This window comes from Balaenoptera borealis, assembly GCF_965194805.1.
Source record: "Balaenoptera borealis genome assembly, chromosome: 6".
In the NCBI taxonomy this organism is placed as follows: domain Eukaryota; kingdom Metazoa; phylum Chordata; class Mammalia; order Artiodactyla; family Balaenopteridae; genus Balaenoptera; species Balaenoptera borealis.
The window spans coordinates 23,351,385-23,375,759 of NC_138863.1; the positions used below are offsets into that span (position 1 = coordinate 23,351,385).

The 24,375-nt window shown below is 32.9% G+C and overlaps 1 protein-coding gene across 1 annotated transcript in view; it reads right to left on the reverse strand.

Annotated features, from left to right (window-relative positions):
* SPAG16 (sperm associated antigen 16) overlaps positions 1 to 24,375 on the reverse strand; it is an 868,000-nt gene that overhangs the window by 795,382 nt on the left and 48,243 nt on the right. Inside the window, exons 7-10 of the mRNA XM_082395857.1 lie at positions 18,479 to 18,586; positions 12,370 to 12,487; positions 7,981 to 8,050; positions 921 to 1,030 (exon numbers count right to left, since the gene is read on the reverse strand). Of these exons, the coding sequence (XP_082251983.1) occupies positions 921 to 1,030; positions 7,981 to 8,050; positions 12,370 to 12,487; positions 18,479 to 18,586 (406 nt within the window). The remainder of the gene's footprint in view (positions 1 to 920; positions 1,031 to 7,980; positions 8,051 to 12,369; positions 12,488 to 18,478; positions 18,587 to 24,375) is intronic.

Consider the following 24,375-nt stretch of genomic DNA (forward strand, 5'->3'; position numbering starts at 1 on the left):
TGATGATAGAGGAACAGTAAAATACTAGTCTAAATATCACCAGAAAGTGATTATCAAAGCCTTAGTATAAACTAAAAGCATTTAGTCTGTATTTTATTCAAATATTATATGATACTAGATTCCAATGTATACCTTTGAGGAAGAAAAATGTTATAGATATTAGCTAAGTAAATGATTATTTGAATTCATAAAAATCTGTTGTTCTTATAGCATTACTACACTAAAAAAGTTATTATATTTGTAAATGCTTTCATTTTTAAATGAATGTCAGATATTTTAGAACTCAAAGGTAACAACTACTTTATAAAAACATTCATTACCTCAGCTAAACTTTTATGCAATTTTCATGACAAGAAACTAAACCCTTCATAGGTTTTGTGTAATTTTCTTTCTTCCTCATTTTTGATCTCTTTGACCAGACATTTTTAATACCATTTTAATACCATTTTTCTGTATTCACTGAAGATTTTAACTCTCATCCTGATTGCACAGCAAAGGCACTCAGATATAAAGAGATTCTTAAATGGGGTATAATTCTTTCCATTCTTCTTTTTGAAAAGACTAATGAAAGTTTGAAGTTATAGTATGAGAAAATAAATAAGGGATGATCTGATAGTTATTTCTTTTGGACAAAGGTAATTTTAAGCAGAAGAGTGAGCAGGTGAGCAGAAGTGGCCATGATTAAGTTTGAGTAAGTGGCAGAATGATTCACTGAGCTGTCTCTGCCACTAATAAATGTGTCCCTCAATTAACTAGTTACTAGTAACATTTAAGAACCTCCATTTTCTATCTATAGACCAAGTGGTTTGGAATACATAACTTCTAAATTCCTTTTCCAATAAAATAATGATACAATATGAGTTCGTGAATCTGAATATCTGAGAGTTAAGTATGAATTAATGGAAACAAAAAAATCATACCTTTGTATTAACTTTCATCTTTGTTTTACGTTTGCTTTGTTCTCTGGCTTCACGAAGACCTTTCTGAGTAGGACCTTCTGGTGCATTTTCCTTTTCACAATTCGGAACAACTATAAGATAATACAATTTACTCTTAATGTTTATACTGTTTGTAAGAAATATTATAACCAAAAAAAAAAAAGAAAGCCAAATTCATTATACACGTAGTTTTTGAAGTATTAAACTAATAATATTAAAACCATACTAAAATGTTTTAAATGAAGTCTCAAATTCATTTTCCAAAAATGCAGGGTGGCATTGCTGCAAGGTTAGTGAAACAGCATTGCGAGCCAGTTGAAGAGCATGTGAGCCAATCTCCAGTTACATTATATCTAAATTCCTGTTATCATGAGGTTTCATGTGTTTATAAACAAAAGTTGAAGGGGGTCAAAGGAGAGAATGGTAAGCAATGACAAAATTTCCCAAGTGGAACTGGATAATAAACAAGAGATTTTTAAATGAATATTGTATTAATAAAATATTCTCTATGCTTCACAATGTTGAGAAAAAAAGAAAAGAAAACACAGGGTAACATTCCAATATAGTTGTAACATTGGTCCCCACACTCTCCTAGACATAAAGAGCAGTCCTAAAGGAATCATCTGAGGGAAAAAGAAAAGTGACAGGAAAAGTCTGTTTCTTTTTCACATCTTTCCATATACATATACATGTTCAGGTATACATAATTTCCCCCTGTATTTCTAAACAGCCAGCAGATTTCAAATAACTAATACGGTTATAATCATTAACTCATAATTAAGTGACTAAATGTTCTAATTTATAACAATTTATAATAGAGAAAAGATGATGAACACAAAAATATGTGGATGATTTCGATGTCAAGGCTCTCAAAGAATCCTCATGTTATAAAGTAAGGAAGCATATGCTAACATTTAGTTTCTTTCCTGATCTAATTTTTCCTATTCAGTACCAGTTTCAAGGAAGAAAACTATCAAAATAATCCCCACAATAACATAAAAGCCGAATGCTGCATAAGTTAGTACTACATGAAAGTACTTTAAAAACTTCTAACACTAGGGTATCCAGACTGCATGCCCTCGCTCTACGGTGCCACAAGTTAGAGCCCCACAGCATCTGGAAGTCAAAATGTGGAGAAAAGGCAATAATTACAGCTCACTGAGATTAGAGAAAAATTTTCACTTCGAATTCTCTTTTATTGTATTTTCCTCTTCAACAGCCAAGAGTGAAAGCCTGATAATGATAATAATTTAAAATAATAATTGTTCGCATTTATGCCTCATTGATGTTTTACTATCTAACAGGTACTGGTCTAAACAATTTACATGTATTATTTCATGAAATCCTGTCATTAACCCTGTGAAGGTCACTACCTTTTTTTCCCTTTTACATATAAGGAGAATTTGTATAGTAATATCTACAGGGAAGAAAGGAGAAAGCAGTAAGGAGAGAAATCCAGGATTCCAGGAGATAATTCTAGGAATACGAGCAGACCTCAGATAGCATGCAAAATATTACTAAGCACCACTTCGTGAAAGAAATAAAATAAAAAGCAAGAAACAAACAAACAAAATGGTAAGGATAAATGAAAGTAACAAATCAAAAAGGGCTTGGTTTATATATGAGGATATGTAGTTGTTCCACAATCAAGATGAAATTACAAGAACTTACACTTTATAAAAATATTTTAGGAAAAAAACCAACATTTGCAACCAAAACATGAGAATACACATTGCATAGTGTATGTGTAATTGAAAGAAAAATAACACTTATTTCTCAATGTACCAATAATAAACATGATTCCCACTCTCTATCAGATAAATATCACTTTATACAAAGATTTGTAGAACAAATGAGAGACTCAAACATTGGGTCCTTGTCACATTCATAAAAGTGCATATAATTTTCAAATTCCACATAGTGCTTCTTAATGTTTAGTAACACCCTGGCAAAGTCCATTTCTCCATCACAGGATCCTCATGCTTATCATCTAATGCTTGTTAATGAAAAGGCCTATAGTAGTGACTGCTGCTATGCAGTTTGCCAAATTTTACTTGGGCACAATCATTATCTTAAGGAAGGTACAATTCCTTAAGAGAAATAAAGTAAACATCAAATAAACAAACAAATTTTCACTTATAGAAATTATAGTTATTGTACTCCCAGTGCTAAATTTCACCCATTCAACCATTTCTTCACGTATGCACACATTCAACCAATGTTAACTGAACATGTTCAGGCCCCTGGTTAAATGTCAGATATGCATGAATATATTCATTTAACAAATACGTAAATACCTATATTGTGGCAGTCCCTAACTCCATTATAGATTAAACACAGCTGAAAAAAGAATTACTTAACTGAAAAAAATGTTTTGAAGAAATTATCCATAGTTTATCCCAGGGAGATAAACAGAAAATATCTAAGAGATTAGGAAGCTAAAATGAGATCAAGTACACATCTAATTGGAATTCAAAAAAAGGTAACAGAGATAAAGGGAAAGAGGTTATATTTGAAATGATAATATATCTTTCTAAACTAGACCATATACTACATACAGTCATAAGAAATTGACATCTTGTAGTGAAATTCTGAGCAACAAAAAATACCCAATTTAAAAAGCAATTAATTAAACTCAAACCTTTGCTCTACTATATATGACATCTGTTTGTGATGCTGAAGTCAGCTTTCACAGTTTTTCACTTCATAAAACATTTCCAATTTCTAGAAGTTCTTCCTGAAATCATAGTTTCCTATCATAAATTACAAGATATCATAAAATACAATTATATGTATTTTTATAACCTACTTTGGAAATAGGTATCATTGTATTCAAATTGCAACCTCATATGAAATCAAACATCAGCTAACACAAACATAATAAAAACCAGCATACTGATAAACTTTTTCAGCTTATATAATTTGCACAAAAAAAGTTTTATCTCATAATGTGTAATACTAACGTGCTTTCTGTGTAGTTTCTTGTAAATATTTGATACACATTACTTTCCATTACAACAAAGAAAAATGTAAACAAAACTATCACTTCAAATATCTAGCTGATAATAATTCACTATTTCATAGTTTCTCCTAGGAATTTTTCTATTATTCTACATACCAGACAAGAGTAAATATAGAATTATAAATTATAAACCCTTTTCAGGTAAGAAATTTGACTACTAAAGTATTAATATTCTAAGTGGTAGCAATTATGGATACTTTTTAAAACATTTTATCATTTAAAATTTTTCTGTAATAAGCGCATCACTTTGATAGTCAAAAAATATGGTACATTTAAAATTCTTTGATAACTACTCCAAGTGAGTCCAAGTTTTATCTTATTCCTTAAATTCAGATTAAATAACAATTAATTAGTCTTTTTCCCGAAGTTCAGAGTAAATGACAATCAAGTCATTGTTTCCTAACTACAGGGCAAATTACATTTAATCTGAAGAATTTCTACCGCCATACAACTTGATCTTCAAAGTAACTTATAAATGTCAGTCTAGAAAAACATGTAATATATTCATTTATAAATTAGATTAAATACCAGGAGATAATTTCATAAGGAGTTATCGATAAACCATTATTTTATTTTAATAGCGATGTCAAGGATAAATAAATAAAATCATAAACTCTTATAAGTAGAATGTAACATTTAGAGATTAACTGATGCAAGCATCAATTCAATGCACAGTTCAACCTTTATGCCATCTTATATTTATTGTTTTTCACAATCTTTATTCATTTTGAGAGTTAGAATTCCTGAAATTATGGTAGTTTCACATCATCATATTTATATTTGATTGTATTCTTCTTAAAAGTTATATATATATAAAAAAATAATTTTTGATGTAAACAGAAATATATATTCTTTGAAAAAAATGCAGTAAGGAAAAAATGAAGAAATAATCACATTACACAAAATTAGGTAAACATTTTGGTGTTTCACATATTTAACAGACATGATCTTATACTACATGTTTTTATTTCTTAACATTAATATTTTAATATGAACATTTTTTATGTGTGATTTTTAAAGACTTTCTAGTATTGTATGATCAACTATATTGAAACATTCACTTGTGATTAAAGATTAAGACTGCTTGTATAGTTTTGTTACTATAAATATGAGTGCAATAAACATCCTTGTGCATAGACTCTCTAGGCATCACTGAGCATAACTGATATTTCTTTAATATAAAATATTAGGAAAGGAACTACTGAATCAAGGCTGAGAAAAAGTTTTTGAATATGAGAATGCTACACATTTCTTTTAAGCCTTAATCAATCAGAGAACACAATGAACAGTCATCTGGAAATACCAGAATGTTATTTTTATTAAAAATTCACCATTTTGCAGTCTTTCTATATTTTAGAGCTTCCCAACATTCTTTTCTAAGTCAACATTATTGAGGTATAATTTACATAAAATAAAATGCATACATTTTAAGTGTAGAGTTGGGTAAGTTTTGACAAAGATAAGTAGGCATATAACCAACCACCTATATCTTCAAATCAAGATATAGAACATTTGCACTACCCCCCAAATTATTATTTTCTTATCCTTTACATACCTTATATAGCATTATTTTACAAGGCTATAACTTTAGTTTTTATCAGTCACTTTCCTTTTAAGAAAATTAAGAAGAGGAAATCTTAACATTTACATTAACCAGAATTTAACATTTCTAAATCTCTGTACAGTATTCAGTTCTGCAGATCTAAGTTTCTTCTGGCTTACTTTTCTTTTGGCCCAAAGAAAATAGTATTTCCTGTTCTTTAGAATGGCTTGCAACAGAATCTCTCAGCTTCATTTGTATTGAAATGTTTATATTTCACTCTAATTTCTGAAGGATATTTTTATTGAATATAGAATTCTTAATTAAATTTTTCTACATTTTAAAGATGTCATTTCATTGTTTCTAGCCTCCAATATTTCTGATGAGAAATAAGCCTTTATTTGTAGTATTGTTTCCCTGTAGGTAACATGTTTTTTCTCTCTTGCTGATTTCAAGATTTTCTCACATAAATTTTGAGTATGATGCATCCAGGCATGATTTCTTTGTGTTTATAGTTAGCTGCTTTTTTTGGATCTGTGAGTATATGCTTTACATCAAGTTTGGAAAATTTTAGGTCATCTTTTAAATATTTCTATGCCCCATTCTCATTTTTTTTCCTTTGGGACTCCAATTACTTGTATGTTAAACAGGCAAATTTTCCTTCCTTTTTTTTTCTCTCTCTTCTTTAGAATAGATGATTTTTATTGATGGCTCTTAAAATTCACTGACACTTCCATCATCTCCAATCTATTGTGAAGTATAAAATTTTGATTTTAGTTACTATATCTTTCAGTAAGAGATTTCTATTTCCTTTTTTTTTGAGTTTCCATTTATCTGCCAAGATTCTCTACCACTTCATTTATAATGTAATATTTTCCTTTAAGTGCTTGATCCTATCAGAAACTAGTTGCTTTAGCATTTTTATCTGCTAAATACAACACCTGGGCCATCCGAATATAGGTTTCCATTTATTGTTTTTGTCTTGATGGTGGATCACATTTTCCAATTTCTATAACATAACTAGAAAAATTTAATTATACACTGAGCAGTATGAAGGTAGATTATTAAAGACTCTGGACAATTATCTTCCTCTGAAAGGTACTGATTTCTGTTCTAGTAAGCAGTTTAATTTTTTGATGATCACCTTGAATTCCAGGCTTAATTTTATGCTCTGTTCGAGTGGATCCATGGAAAGCCCTACATATTCCCCAAGGTTCTCTAACTTGGCAAAATTCAAACTCTAAACTCTGTTTCCCCTAGGAATCTTTCTTTCCCCTAGGAATCTTCAAAAAGCTTTCTTTTTCGTTTTATAGGGTGGGTACAGGATGGTTAATGTTAATATGGTGTCAACAAGGTGTTGAAGAGGTCTTTCCATCCAGGCCTGGCCAGAATGCCAATATATCCCATTACTGCTTGACAACTAGAATCCCTTGTCTCCTCTTTTTTTTTTTTTTTTTTTTTTTTACTGGTTTTAATTTTTATTGGAGTATAGCTGATTTACAATGTTGTGTTAGTTTCAGGTATACAGCAAAGTGAATCAGTTATATATATACATATATCCACTCTTTTTTAGATTCTTTTCCCACATAGGCCATTACAGAGTACTGAGTAGAGTTCCCTGTGTCATACAGTAGGCCCTTATTAGTTATTTTATATATAGTAGTGTGTATATGTCAATCTCAATCTCCCAATTTATCGTCCCCCTCATACCCCCTGGTAACCATAAGTTTGTTTTCTACATCTGTAACTCTATTTGTGTTTTGTAGATAAGTTCATTTGTACCCTTTTTTTAAGATTCCACATATAAGTGATATCATATGATATTTGTCTTTCTCTGTCTGACTTACTTTACTCAGTATGACAATCTCTAGAATAGCCAAAGGAATCTTGAGAAAGAAAAATGGAGCTGGAGGAATCAGGCTCCCTGACTTCAGACTATACTACAAAGCTACAGTAATCAAAACAGTATGGTACTGGCACAAAACAGAAATATAGATCACTGGTCCCCTCTTAATCCTAAAGAGCCTTTTCTCTCTGGCAAGTCTCAGGTAGTCTTGCATGTGTAGCCCAGCCATCAGCTAAGGACTCATAGTACACTCTCTCACAAACCAGGCCACTGTTCATTGCAGCACCCTCTTATCTGGTGCCCTTTCCTACAGATTCTAGATGCTTCAACAACTTATGAACTATAGTCTGCCTTTTCAGTTCAAACAGGACTGCCATGCTCTTCTTGACCTCCATCGCCATAGAGTTTGGTTTGGAAATTTTCCCGGACAAAAAGTCATGATGATGTTGAAGCTCAACTTACAAATTTTCCTTCTATCATTTGCCTTCTGTGACTTGTGATGTTTTCCAATGCCTAAAAATAGTTGCCTCAAATATAGGGTTGAGAAGTCACCCTATCAGCATTTTGAGTTCTGATAAGATTGAAAAATCACCAACCAATAATAAATTACAGTTTTATTATAGTTCACTTTTACCTCTAATTTCAGGAGCATGGAAAGTATGCCCTATTTCCATATGCTTCAGTGTTTCTTGAAGTCCAGAAATCTAAAAAGTAAAATCCAAAGATATGAGGTTATATACTAAATAACTCAAAAAATGGGTTAAAATGCAATGTTTAAATATTGATTACAAAATATAGAAAACATTAATTTCTCTTGGATCAATCCCTATGTATTTTAAAAATTTAACCATTAATTGCAACAAAAGAAAACATAATTTTAAGTTTAAATTCAATTCCATGGCAAGTATTAAGTGTCTATTATGGGTAAACGTCTGAAACATTTATTTCACAGCATAGTTTCCTGAGACAACAATACTCGTTGCACACTTTTAATGATAATTATTGAGGTGTCTACTTTGAGAGTTTTCTCCTCTGTTGAAATTGCTTCACAACAGCCTAATTCATCTTTATGTCCATAAAAGATGAGGTAAGTATTACTTGAGAAGTAAAATATGAAGAGACTGTTGTTATCCTAAAACTCTTAACTCATTTTCCACCAACAAACTTACTCCTTGTTTTATTCAATTTGTTAGTTTGGTGGCATACCATTTACTGATATTTCCTGAACAACGGACTTAAATTAAAATTTCAACCTTAAAAAGCTATCTCAATGACCCTTATATGATTATGCCAACACAAAATATAATCTATTTAATTATATACAGATACACACATTTTTCTACTATCATTGAGTAGCAACATTTCTTTATTAATGGAAAATATCAGATAATAATTTGTAATCTATGGATTAGTGCTCCTGAAATGCCTGGGTGGGAAAAAAAGTGAAAATTTTATATCTATTCTTGGATGCCAAATGGATTATAAAATTTTTTAATGAATTTCTTATTTAGTATAGTGCAAAATTTACATAAAAGTTGCAAATACGGTACAGAGAGTTCCTGTATACCCTGTTTCCCCTGTTAATGCCATGCATTACCATGGTACATCATCAGGCTCAACATCCAAACCAAATTTGGTTGGTGGTCCATCTATAGTTGCCCACAATAGTTCCTTTGTCCTTTGACATACTCCATTATCGTATTGGGTATTTCCTTCCTCCCTTCCTTCCTTCCTTCTTTCCTTCCTTCCTTCCTTGTTTTCTTTTTTACATTATGAACATTTCCTACTTTCTAGCACAACATGATGCCCCAAATGCTCACCCGGGCTCATCTTGTATTTTCCTTGCCCAGGCTACACTCAGCCACTTCTCCAAGGAGCACTAACTACTTCCTCTTATTGGAGAATAGTATTAGAAATTGATATTGGGCACTGGGTATACTTGTTGCTACTGCAGTGTCATTACTTCTAGACCCTCTCAGCAGACAGACCTAGAAATACATACATATATATGTATGTATCTTTTAGAATTTATCCTAAATTGAACCCCATGATCCAAAAATGATAAAATGTAATCTATTATACACATATATACTAACAAATAAATTATATTTTATCTTTTTTGAAACATGGGGCTCTAATTCAGAACTTTGGACATTTTCAGTAATTTTGTAAAGCTGAAACTAATTAAATTATAGATGTTTCCATAAGACTTAAATAAATTTAAAAGTTGGGGACTTCCAGGGTGGCCCAGTGGTAAAGAATCCACCTTCCAAGGCATGGGACTCAGGTTTGATCCCCGGTCGGGGAACTAAGATCCCACATGTCTCGGGGAAACTAAGCCCGCGTGCCGCAACCAGAGAGCCCACGCACTCTGGAGCCCGGGCACCACAACTATAGAGAAGCCCATGTGCTGCATCGAAGAGCCTGTGCACCGCAACAAAAGATCCCGCGGGCTTCAACAAAGATCCTACGTGTCGCAACTAAGACCTGACACAGCCAAAAATAAGTAAAATAAATAAATAAAACAAATATTTTTTAAAAATAAATAAAAGTTACATTGTTTATTATCTATCAAAAGAATTTGAAAACACATACTTATTAGATTTTTGTCATCTCACAGTATACTTTTACTCTTATATACAAACTAAATAGCATTAAAAATTCTAAAATCTAACCCTTTCTTCATGCAAAGTATTTGAGAAGTCTATATGTTTAGAGAAACACGGTAAGCTAAATGGTCATTAAGATAAGGTTTTTAAGGAAATGACAATGAATGAGAGTCAGGACAATGAGGTGCAGATGTTAAGGATCTCACAGATGGTGTAGCAGAGGCCATGGAATAAGCAAGGTATATTAGGTTCACACTCAAAAGAACCACCCAGAACCATGTACCTAAACACCAGGAATATAACCAAACCAGTCACACTACACTAGAAAGTGAAGGCCGAAAGGATAGCATGTAGACTTCGGGCCAGTGGACACATAAGGGTCTCTTGTACCAGGAGCCATCTGGGAAGAGTGAGAAGAAAAGGATGCTATCTGAAGACAGAAAATTAACACTGACAGATATGTTTTAGCTAAACAATCAGTTAATATAACATTCAAACACCCTGTGTTAAACTCAAAGAGACTGTTTTAACCCAGAAAGATCTGGATAGTCTTTAATAGCAGGTTATGTTTTATTTTGCCTTCAGCAGGAGTAGGGGTTCAAAGACAAAATAAGTTGTAGATAATGAAGATACAGTTCTTTACACATCTGAATGGTAGTGTGTAAAATTCAACCCTTCCTCATAGAGAGAATGATTTTCATTTTTAAACACGTTTTCATTTTAGATACATATCAATCATAAGGCAAGTAATTTTATCTTCGTTTAATGAATGAGAAAAGAGACATATATGTAAAGTTACCTGAATGTTCACATGGCTACTTTGCAGCACAGCTGGGGCTGATTCCTATCACTCCTAATCCTTAGCTCTTGTAACTAAACCAGTGATGAGCAATCTGAAACCCAAAGACTGTATGTGGCCTAAATATGTCCTTAATATGGCCTTTGATCTAACCTCATGTTAGAGATAGGGGAACTGATGGCCATTCCAGGAAGATAACTTAGCCCTAATCACAATGATATTGACTGGAAGATCCAGTCCAGTGATAGATAGATGGCAGATGTAGAAATCAACAATCTGGAGGGGAGTGTAGGCACCTGCCATCATGGATGCCTGGAAGGCCCTGATATCCTTGAATATTGAAACTTAGTCTGAGTGGTCTGTCAGAGATGCCAAAGTATACGTGGTCACTTGGGAATGTATGGCCAGGGGACTGATGGATTCCTCCTGAGAGAAGAGTAATAGGGAGATGAGCATGAGAACAGGGGGAAAAGGAGAGTAAGATGAGGAGCAAAAGTCTAAGTTGGTTTGTGGCAGGAAAAGAAGCAGGAGCAACCTGAATCTAGCTCACAGTGTTCCAGGTTGTAGAATTGTGTCTCTTGTTGGGAGGCTGTGGGGACAGGTTAGATGAAAAAGAGCAAAGAGATGAAATTCTGAAGGCTTGACAATACAGTACCATAAAAATGTAAACTATTATTAAACTATTTTTATGCAATATTACCATTAATGCAATTCATACATTCAAGAATACACAATTAAATTTCAAGCACAAAGAAACAAGGAGAAAAGTGATGTTTTCATTTTAGTAGCTGAAGATTACACTCAAGAAAAGACAATATACAGTTGATTAAAGTAGTCTTAATAAAATCATTCACACTTTTGTAACCATCGTGCAAGCTTCTGTAGCTTCTGAAAGTTTGACCAAAAATTAAAATCTCCGGAAAACAATAAAAGAATGTTAAGCATAGTAGCAGTTTTATATTTTCTAATAAAGTGTTACATATTTTTAATGTGGTCAAGAAACATTTTGTTTCATTTTTCTTGAATTCTATACTAGAGATTCCTCACCACTACCCTAGGCCTAGGCCTATAAAAAAACCCTGCAAGAAGAATGAAAAAGGGTGTCAACAGCAAAAATGGCTGAAAATTGGGTCAGTAACTAGGTGTTTCAAATATTCATTTGGGGGTGAATTGCATGGACTTTCTATTCATTAACCCATCTAAGTTTCACAACAATATTAAAAGATAGGTCATTGTGGCTATACTTTATGTATGAGAAATCTGAGTTTAAAGTGTTTAGGTAAGGTCCAGGTTTATAGCTGTCAAAGCTGGCATTTAAAACCCAGTTTAAATGTTGTTATGTTTTAATGGCTGAGTTCTTCTCTGTAACTATATTTTAATAATCTCCTAAAAAGTTATATTTTAATTAAATAATTTTAATTCAATAATAATCTTTGTAGTTTTAAAATGGATAAAATACTTTTCCTGGATGTTTCCAAATTAATCTTTTTTACAGCATGACAATTGGGGGAAATCTTTTAAAATTTAACTCAGAAACAAAACCAATATTTCTAATAATGTTATAAAAAATAAATGGTTAAAAATCATTTTCAGGTAGCTTGGATGGTCTCTTTACCTGTCCCACTGCTCTGTCTCTTTCCAAAGACGTCAGCATTTTCTGCTTCAGTAAAGCGTGGTGCTTCTCATATAATACTCTTATAGTTGGTTCATAAGATGCGTAATGTAACTTCAACCTATGAAAAATAAAGGGCATCTTAAAGGGTAATTGAGTTAAATCAGTGATTTCCATCTAACATCTAAATCTTTTTTTCTATTTTTTTGCATTGGCATAAGAAATGAATTAACCATATAAAAGTCAACACAACAGAGCCAAGAAGTGCAAGAAGTATTATTTGGCATGCAACTTCCCTGCAACCTAGGTGGAGGTGGGAAAATCACATTTCTCTTGAGTTAACTAGTTCTCTGTTTCCTTTTGCTGTATTCAAGTATGCACCCAGAAGTTGCTGCTATTCATTGACAGAAAACAAAATTGCAGTTTCTTTAATTCAGAAACAATTTTCAAAAAGACAATTGTCAAAAAGAAAACAGATGATTAAACAGAAAGGGTGTCATTCACATCAAAATTAAGGATGGTCTTGAAAACAAGTATGAATAACCTCATATTAAGAAAATTAAGTATAAAATATTTTGATATCTTAATTCATCTCAATGTATGATGTAAATTTTAAGAATCTGTTTTATTTGAAAATGTTTTCAAAATATGTTTTTGTTTTTATGAAGTGTGATTTACATGGAGTGAAATATATAGATCTTAAGTATTACAGTTCAGAGTTTTCATGCATGCCCAGGTAGTCCACATTGTTATCAAAATATAGAGCATTTCTAACATTTCAGGAGATTCTAGACCTTCATATACTTGGAATAATAGAATATGTTCTCTTCAGAAACTGGCTTATTTCACTCAGCTTAATTTTTTTTTTAGATCCTTCCATGTTGTTGTATATATCAGTAATTCATTCCTTTTTATTGTACTATTCCTTTGTATGTATACTCTACAATGTGTTTATCCAATATTATGCTGATGAAGAACTGAGTTGTTTTCACTTTGGGGCTATTATGAATAAAGTTTCTATGAAAATTCTTACATGTCATATAAGATATTTTTGGTTATATACCCTCATTTATCTTAGAAACCATACCTAGGAGTTGAATTGCTGGGTCGTAATTTATACTTCCAACAGCAATATATGAGACTCCTGGTTACTTCACCTCTTTGGCAACATTTGGTGATAATTAGTATATCTAGGGTTTGACAATTTTATTATCAATTTTGTCAGTTTTGTTATATTTTTATATAACCAATATATGATTTTGTTGAATTTGTATTATGTTTATACCTTTGCTAGTTTATTGGTTTCTGATCTTTTCTTTCTTTGTATTTAATTGTTCTTTTTTGAGCTTCTAAGGTACAAGATTAGACCATTGGTTTAAATTTTTCTTCTTTTCTAATATAAGCTATCAATTTCACTTTATGCACTGCTTTGGCTGAATCCCACAAATTTTAATGTTACATTTTAAATCATTCAGTTCCAAATATTTTCTCATTTCCTTCTTTGATTCATGGGTGATTTAGAAATATGTTACTTAATTTCCAGGTATTTGGAAACTTTCCAGAGCTTTTTGTCATTGATTTTTAATTTAATTTGATTGAGGTCAGAGATACTTTGTACGGATATCAATTCTTTGAAATTTATAGAGATTTGTTTTATGGCTCAGCATACGACCTATTTTGGTGAGCATTCCATAGGCACTTGAAAAGTCCAAAGTATTGACAGAATTCAAGAAATGTCAATTATGCACAATTAATTTGTCCTGTTCTGTCAACTTGAGAATTTTTGCCTATTTTTCTAATAAGTGTTACAAGAGGAATGTTAAAATCTCCAATTATAACTATGGAAATATCTATTTTTCCTTTCTGCTTTATCAGGTTTTGCTTCATATATTTTCAAGTCTTATATTAGAATCATGCATATTATATCTTTCTGATGAACTGACTCTCATCAATATGAAATGACTTCTTTTTCTCTGGTTCTCAGGATGTCCCTGACAATGTTGTTTCTGTAGCGCTCCTCCTCAGGCCCTATGGGCTTGCAGAGGTGGCCCTCCTGCCCTAGAAAGAGCTAACACTTCAGCTGTGCTGCAAGCTGCTGCAGAGGCCTTTCGAAGTTTACCTTTAAGCTTTTTATAGGGCAAGTCTAAAATAGTTCCTTCTCCAAGACTAGAATAGCTCAGCTCCTATGGCAGGGTTTATCCAGGGTCTTAACTGAGTGCTCGGAGTACTCAGTGAGCTTTCTCCATTGTAGCTGGTCAGAACTCCTACATCTGCAATCTCTGGAATCTCCATTTGGCACACAGTTGCCCAGGAGTTGTTCTTTGCAGGCTTCATGTCCTCTTACCATGTACTTCCACAACTTAGTATCTGGTCAAAGACTAAAAGGAACCACTACAGATATTTCTCAAGTACCTTTTCATGTTCCTCCCTCCTTTTGCGCACCCTGTCCTGCAAATTCTAGCTCTCTCAGCAGCCCTGAACTCTGACCTCTGCCTCGTCAGCTCGTCAAGACTACCGTGGTCTGCTTGGGTCCCACCTTGTCATACTATTTTCTGCAAAGTGCCTCCAGACAGAAATCTGGGCTGATCATGCTGCTCACTTTGTGTATTTCCCTCCTCTTAGACATCCCAGTTCTACTCTAAAAAACAACACCAAAAATTCTGTCCAGTTTTGTAGTTCGTTACAGTGGACAGCTAGTCCAGTACCAGCTGGAGAGCTAGCTTTATACCAGTTATTCTGACATGACTCAAAGCAGAAGTCCCCCAAAATAATTTTACATTTGTTTTTATTAAAAAATTAAGACAGTAGTCCTCATTTTATAAAATATTTTCATGAATATATTTATGAAAGCCATTGATTTATAAATCATATTTCTCAACATAATTTTGATTATACTTCATTGATGACAGTAATAATACCTAAGCATTAAAGTTATGATATATATTTATATTATATTATATATAATAATATGTATTTTATATATATGTTATACTTAGTGTGTATTAATTCAGTCACACTCAGCAAAGCAAGACAGAGTAATAAAATAAAAGATATAAGTAGTATGTATAATTTCATCCCCTATTCTACTTAATGTACTTAGCATATATACATTTTGCTATATACTATACACTTCTAGGGACATTTATACATTTGTAAACACATATTCAGGTATAGAGTTATATACACAAAACATTGTGTGCTGAGTTTGTGGGCAATTGAAGTATAAACATTATTGATGATTTTGGCATCTACTCATTCATGAGACATGACTGGATTATCCTCTGTGCAAAGAATTAGCAACACATAAATACCAATAAGATATAACAAGGAAACAACATTCACAGAAATCTTCTGTTTAATCAGACTGAAAGAGTGTAACTGTTTTATAAATTCCATAAGAACCTCATAATTCATCCACTTATAAGTTCTAATTGTTGGTTTTAAAAATTCTGAAAATAAGTACATTCATAATAAGTCACTCATGTTAAACAGGAAATTCTGAAAAATTGACAGGTAAAAGCAACATATTACCACTTAGTTGAACAATTTAGAGAAAACATTAAGGTTAACTTTCTGTTGTTTATGATAAAAAGACACATCATTGAAATATTTGGGTAAAATATGACACAGAGAACTCAGACCCTAACTTATCCTGGAATCAAAAACCCTCTTCTCTATAGCTGATTTATTATGCAATGGCGCAATTACAAGATAAGGTGTTCACTGCTGACTGATTAACTTCACTGGTGATTGATTAACTTCATGACTAGTTTTTTTGTGACTCTCAGGTCATCAACGAAATTTTGTTTTAGGTCCTGAGAAAAAATATATTAGTGATTTATCCACATGGTCCAATGGAGACATTATTCTTACTGATTAAATATGGAAATAAAGGCTATCTGAATATACACTAAGTGTAGTTATATTCCAATGTAATGTGGATTTCTTCACTGGGGCCCCTAAGGATTACAAAAAGTATAATCTGAAAATGCTGAATTTTTACATGAAATAAATTATAATAGTATTCTCTTTAAACATTCTAGGAAATTTAACAAGTATGATATATTTTACACATAGGCTAGAAGTCTCAAAAAAATAATTTAAAACAAAAACTCAAACAACAATTTACCATGAATAGAACATCAGCAACCGTGAACAATCATATTTCAGCTGCCACAGCTGGATACAAAGGTGCTCTGAGACTGTCATCAACCCAAGTAACTGAAGTACTGAAGCCTGCTTGTATCAGCACAGAGGGTGAGAATGGACTCAAACCTGAGATCTTTCCCATGAAGAATGTACTGTGATTCAAACTCACGTATGTGTATGTGTATGCACGCACGCACACACACACACACACACACAACTACTAAAATACCTTTGGGCTTTTCCTCTGGGCAAATGGGTACCTCACCCTGATGAAGGCACAGCAATTAGTTATCTTTGTACAAGAAAAAGCTTCGCTACCTTTATAGACTTCTACATGACTTCAGAAGAGCCACAGGCCTCTTTATTGTCCTGAGAGTAGAATAATTCCCAAATATAAAAGATATAAAATTAATTCCCAAATATTAAAATATAAAATTTTTTAAAACAAAATACAATATACAGTTCTAAAAAGAGACCTGTATAAAAATGCAAAAGGGAAATCTACATGAAATAGTATATATTTAGCACATACTTTCAATGTTAGGGTATGTGCAGAGTACTTACTATCTATTATGTTCCAGACACTATATTAGGTACTTTTCTTATGACAATTTTTACAGATAAGAAACAGAATTACAATGAGCACACAAAGGTAAGTAGTGGAGCCAGGCTTCCAATGTTTAATTGACTCCAAAATCCAAGCTCTTTCCATTACATTGTACTACTTCTCAATTAATGTTTTTGTTAAGAGGAAAACAAATCATTTCAAATACTTTTTTCTGAATTTTTCTGAACTTGGAACAATTTTATGAACCAAAAAAATAATTTAGACCAAAATATGAAACCAAAAGCGTTGATTAAAGTCAATGAATAAACACTCTCAAGGCATTTTTGTCAAGTTAATGCAATCTCTCTTTCATTAAACTGGTGTTTGATTTCTATAGAGATTCAATTAAGAAAAATCAGAAAAACGCTAATTTCTAATATATTGCTAAGTTAGAAAGTACATTGATTCTTTCGAGACAGCCTATAATTAAGAAATCATAATAGCCATAATGACCATAATCACTACAAAAGACAGCAATTATCCTGACCACCCCTAAGCTATGTTGTTCAATACAGTAGTCACTAGCCAAATGTGGCTATTTAAATTTAAACTTAAATTAATTAAAATTAAATAAAATCAGCAATTTAATTCATCAGTTGTACTAGCCACACTGAAAGTGCTTAGTAGAGGATGTGACTAATGGCTATCATCTGGGGGAGTGCAGATATAAAATATTTATAATATTACAGAAAGTTCTATTGGGCAGCACTGCCCTAGAACAAGCAAAGGAGAATTTTAGTTAGAGATTATAAATTATTTTCTTATTTGGCGGGGGTGGGGAGGGTCAGGGAGAGGAAGAGGGCAGAGGGAAGTGATTCTGAGTATCATTAGAGTAATTTCTAAAAGCCTTAGGATAAACTCAAGGTTATGCAGTATGTGGCCCCCTCCACCTCGCCCTTGTCAAGCTGCTTCTGCACTTTGCTCTCCATGCTTACAATTTGGCGAACATGTCATGTTCCTCCAGTGACTTGGTGCCTTTGCACAGGATTCTGACCCCACTCTCTCACTCTGTTAACTCATACTTTAGAATGCATTTCCTTTAGAAATAGGTCCCTGAACCATCTCACTCTCCAATCTGGTTGGGGTGACCACCTCTTGGCTTGCATAAAAACAATGCAGTATATTTCACTATATTTCTGTTTAACTCCTCCCCCATCACACATCTTAATAGTCTCTGGGAACCTTGACAGCAAGGACCTAAACTTGCTCATCTTTGTATCAAACACATGGCACACAGAAGATGCTCAATAAATGCTGAATGAATAACTTTACCTGGAACCTTCTTCCATGGCCAAATGGCTTAACACAAATTAAATAGTTCTTTAATAAATATGCCAACAAATACTAGCAGCTTACCCTTTGAGGTCATTAATTAATTTGTCTTTCTCCTGGACTGTTCTCTTGTGGTGCATTCGATGAAAATCACGTTCTTTCTGAGTTTTCAGCAGATCTTCTCTAGCCTTGCTGAAAAATAAAAATAATAACAACTTTAAAAATCACTGCTAATTCTTTTCTGAAAAAATTATTTACTTATCAGTTCAAATCCAGTACTAAGCAATTCAAAAGATTATTGAAAAGCAAAGATTCCACTATAATTCTCATTGAAATATCCCAACCAACATAACATACATGGGGGTGGGGAATGAACAGGCTAAAACCGGTAGTTTCAAAAATATCATTTATTCACATTTCATTTAAATAAAGGAAAATTAAAGGTATGCTGCCACAATAACACATAATCCATCTATTTTCAAAGACAATTTTTTTATAAAATTGAAATACATATAAAATAGGATAATTAAAAATAATTACAAATAAAGGAAAAGACTTTACAAAATTTAATTCTGAACTTACAAAATTTAATTCTGAACTTGCTTGAATATATGGTTAAGTGGGCTACTTAGTTCTGACAATTGTAAAAAAGAAAGCGTATAAATTCTAGAAAACCAAGATTTCATTCTGGTAAGGCATGTGAAAAATATACACCACCTACAGATCATATTACTAAAATAATTGGTAACTTAATGAGGAAAGTCTTCAATATCAGTGTTGTGATACAGAAGCATTCTTCAACTGGATATATCTTCTGTAGATCCCTGGCATAAAGCAAGCAAGAGTATTCTTTCTCAGCCCAAGTCGTATGTGAAAAAATTAATGGGAATGTTTCCCCCACCTCTACAATGTAAGTTAGTTCCAATGTAATAATGTAAAATATAATTTATAATGTAAAAGTGGTTATCTAACAGTCTTAGTTAACTGACAAAGTGCTTCTGCACTGAGATTCTAACATTCTGAAAAATGGATGGACTAAATTAGAGTACTGACAGCTCGCAAAAAGATCAGAATGGAATAAATCTGCCTCTCATATTTCAAAATTCAGATTATATGAAATAAATGCATGCAATAGATTTCTGCTTCAGGAGCTATGTCAGAGCAATCATTGAGGAATGGTGGCTGGGATACTGCCAGAGCAGTGGTATGAGTTTAGGTTTTCAGACTTCTGATGATGGCACATATTATGATCAGTGAGACTTCTTGCTGCAAGATCAAGCCACACGTGGCATATGGTGAAAGTGTCTTTTCCATTCTTCCAAGTTTCTTTCTTTCTCCCCTACCATCTCCCACTTATTTTGGATGACCTGTATTGTTCTTCATTCTACTGTCAATGTTGTAGTTTTGACCACATGTAAATAAACATCGTGTCACAGTACTTCATGGTCTAACCATCTAACCCTCAACTTCATTTCCATGCCAACAATCTTGAAGGCACAAGAAAATGTTGATTAAAATATTGAGACTTGAAAAATAATCTGTGGAATATTCCAACTATTAGATAAACAAACAGTTTCTTCTTTCCAGGTTTTAACTCTGTGTGTATGTGTGAGAGAAGATGGACCAAACAAAAGAGAGAACCCCTCTGCCACCAAAATGTGCCTAATGAGTAGAGAAGTGAGTGAAAAGGAGGAGAGAGTTTAAGTAGAATGACTAGAAAAGATAAATGGCTGAGTTGGCATTTTGTTGTGAAAACACAAGAACATCACTTGAATTCACATTCCCTTACAAGAAAAGTATGTAAAGTGTCTTATATACTATCTTGCACATAGAAAATATTCAATAAATGTTACTGTAATCACCATCATCATCATCATCATATTACTGTTTAGTATAGCAGAACAGATATATTCAATTCCTCAAACAGCTACATTTATCTACCTAAAATAGGGGGCATGCCACTAGGTAAATATCCTCTAAGGGATCAAAAATATCAGGATACATGATTATTAGTAACACTGATCTTTATGTATATCTTTATAAAAGAATTTAAACTTTATGAACATCTATTTTGAGTCTACTAAAACTCCATTTTGAGTCTACAGCAACTTGATGAATTACTTCATGAGCTTATATTTTATTTATCGTATCTGAAATGTAAACCCATAATAGGTTAAAAAAAACTAGGGGCTTCCCTGGTGGCGCAGTGGTTGAGAATCCGCCTGCCAGTGCAGGGGACACGGGTTCGAGCCCTGGTCTGGGAGGATCCCACATGCCGCGGAGCAACTAGGCCCGTGAGCCACAATTGCTGAGCCTGCGCGTCTGGAGCGTGTGCTCCGCAACGGGAGAGGCCGCGATAGTGAGAGGCCCGCGCCGCGATGAAGAGTGGCCCCCACCTGCCGCAACTAGAGAAAGCCCTCGCACAGAAACGAAGACCCAACACAGCCATAAATAAATAAATAAATAAATAAATAAATAATAAAAACCCAAAGTTTAAAAAAAAAAAAAAAAACTTAGAAAAATAATATTGCAGAGTTTCTTAAGCAGAACCGCAAATGTGCAGCACTGCATCAACTCACTTTTTAAATATACACTTAAAGTCCTATTTGTACTCATCCCAGGAAAGAAAGCATAGGAACTGATTGAAGTATTGGACTTTATAAAGTTTTTCTGACCATTAAACTGGTTTTCAGAGACTTGCTTTCTGTTTGCACAAATGAAGTTTACTCAGTGAAACAATTTAAATTCATTTCATGGTGATGCTTCTCCTATTATGACCTTCCTGCTGCCCATTTGCTTAATAAAAGGAAAATAAAAGTTGTACTAAAAAATAAAGTTTGAAATATTCATATAAGCAATTAATATTTAAACTATATAGTATTTTCTCATTATATTAGTAGAGCATTGTTGTGTTTAAGAAAAACTTTTATGAAGACAGACACCAAATATATAAATTCTATTTCAAGTACAATGAAGTAAGTTATTCAGTGAAACATTCTATTTAGATTCGTATATCATAAAGAACACACTACTAAATGCTTTTCCTTAATGAGATGGCAGAGTGACTAACTTCCCCATTTCAGGAAAGCAGCATATCAAAATATATAATTAAATTATAAAATATCAAGATACTCATATTTTTTCGTACTATAAAAGCACTGTCCCCAAAACTCCATGTTTAACGTAGTAACGTAATTTAATAATGTATTCTAAAAAATTATTTTTAACTGAATGCTCCAAGTAAAATAATTTTTATTAACTGAATAGTTTTTACTAAGCTTTTAATAATAGATTTATTGAGTTATTCTGTTATCATAATTTGGCAAAAGGTATCATATAAACATTTTCTTGTTTACATGCACCAATCAAAGTAGGCCATCTTTGTCATGTATTTTTTTGTGTGCAAACTTGAATCAAAGTAATTTCTGATAACAGTACTAAATAATTACCAACTATTTCATTCTCTTCAATTGGTTATAAATAAATTAGTTTAACCCACTACAATTATTATTGGAATAATTGTCAGATAGCCAAAATACTACTCAGCTAGATTAGATGCAAACTTTCATTATATTCTTAACCAAAAAAGAAAGGGGTATACCCATGTCTGGAAGAAAATACCTTCTTAATTTAACAAGCAATTACCTAAACACTAAAGCATGAAATTTTATGGGCCTCATTATTATCTTTATCCACAGTGTGTGTTTCTGAAAGTCATTAAATTAAATGTGTCTTTGGAAATGCTGGGTACTCTTTGACCTTTCATAGAAGTGAATTTTGTAAGTGAAATTAGGGCCTATTAGTAAAGCACCTAATTTTTTCTCAGTATTAACAGCCATTTAATTTTCGTTATGCCTATATTTTCCGGCAGAAGATAAAACCAAGTATTTCATTATTTTTAAGATGGCACACTTTAATCTTCTATTAAGTAATCCCAGTCAGTATTATTTCCTGCCTAATCTTCAGGACTCTCAATAAAACTTTTCTGGTCTGCATTACATTTCCTTACTATAAAAGCTCAGCAAAGGAAGACAGTACTCTAAATGGGGCAAGACGTAGCTTCAGAGAAAATTATTTAAATTCCCATCATAAAAGGAAAATGATGCCTACTCCTAAGGAATACTATAAAAGAGGTAAAAATCATCAACTAACTACTCTAAAAATTATTAAAAGCTTAAAGAGCCAAAATGGTTTTTCTATTAATTTTTATTGGAGTATAGTTGCTTTATAATATTGTGTTAGTTTCTTGCAGTACAGCAAAGTGAATCAGTCATACGTATACATATATCCACTCTTTTTTCCATTTCCTTCCAATTTAGGTCATCACAGAGCATTGGGTAGAGTTCCCTGTGCTATACGGTAGGTTCTCATTAGTTATGTTTTATACATAGTAGTGTATATATGTCAGTCCCAATCTCCCAATTCATTCCACCCCCCCTCTTCCTCCCTTGGTAACCATAAATTTGTTCTATACATCTGTGACTCTATTTCTGCTTTGCAATAAGTTCATCTCTACCATTTTTCAAGAGTCCACATATAAGCAATATTATATTTGTTTTTCTCTTTCTGACTTACTTCACTCTGTATGACAGTTGCTAGGTCCATCCATGTCTCTGCAAATGAGACTACTTTGCTCCTTTTTATGGCTGAGTAATATTCCCTTGTATATATGTACTACATCTTCTTTACCCATTCCTCTGTCAATGGACATTTAGGTTGCTTCCATGTCCTGGCTATTGTAAATAGTGCCACAGTGAACACTGGGGTGCATGCATCCTTTCGAATTACAGTTTTCTCCTGATATATGCCTAGCAGTGGGTTTGCTGGGCCATATGGTAGCTCTATTTTTAGTTTTTTAAGGAACCTCCATACTCTCCTCATAGTGGCTGTACCAATTTACATTCCCACCAACAGTGTAGGAGGATTCCCTTTTCTCCACACCCTCTCCAGCATTTATTGTTTCTAGATTTTTTAATGATGGCTATTCTGACTGGTGTGGGGTGATACCTCATTGTAGTTTTGATTTGCATTTCTCTAATAATTAGTAATGTTGAGCATCTTTTCATGTGTTCATTAGCCATCTGTATGTGTTCTTTGGAGAAATGTCTATTTAGGTCTTCTGCCCATTTTTTCATTGGGTTGTTTGTTTTTTTTATATTGAGCTTCACAAGCTGCTTGTATATTTTGGAGATAAATTCCTGGTCAGTTGCTTCGTTTGCAAATATTTTCTCCCATTCTGAGGTTGTCTTTTCAATTTGTTTACGGTTTCCTTTGCTGTTAAAAAGCTAAAGTTTCATTAGGTCCCATTTGTTTATTTTTGTTTTTATTTTCATTACTCTAGGAGGTGGGTCAAAAAAGATCTTGCTGTGATGTATGTCAAAGAGTGTTCTGCCCATACTTTCCTCTTAGAGTTTTATAGTATCCAGCCTTACATTTAGGTCTTTAATCCATTTTGAGTTTATTTTTGTTTATGGTGTTAGGGAGTGTTCTAATTTCATTCTTTTACAGGTAGTTGTCCAACTTTCCCAGCAGCACTTATGGAAGAGACTGTCTTTTCTCCATTGTATATTCTTGCCTCCTTAGTCATAGATTAGGTGGCCATACATGCATGGGTTTATCTCTGAACTTTCTATTCTGTTCCATTGATCTATAATTCTGTTTCTGTGCCAGTACTATATTGTTTTGATTACTGTACATTTGTAGTATAGTCTGAAGTCTGGGAGCCTGATTCCTCCAGCTCCATTTTTCTTTCTCAAGATTGCTTTCACTCTTTGGGGTCTTTTGGTCAAAGTGTAAAAACTTTTGTTCTAATTCTGTGAAAATTACCCTTGGTAATTTGATAGGGATTGCATTGAATCTGTAGATTGCTTTGGGCAGTACAGTCATTTTCACAATATTGATTCTTCCAATCCAAGAACATGGCATATTTCTCCAACTGTTTCTAGTATCTTTGATTTCTTTCATCAGTATCTTATAGTTTT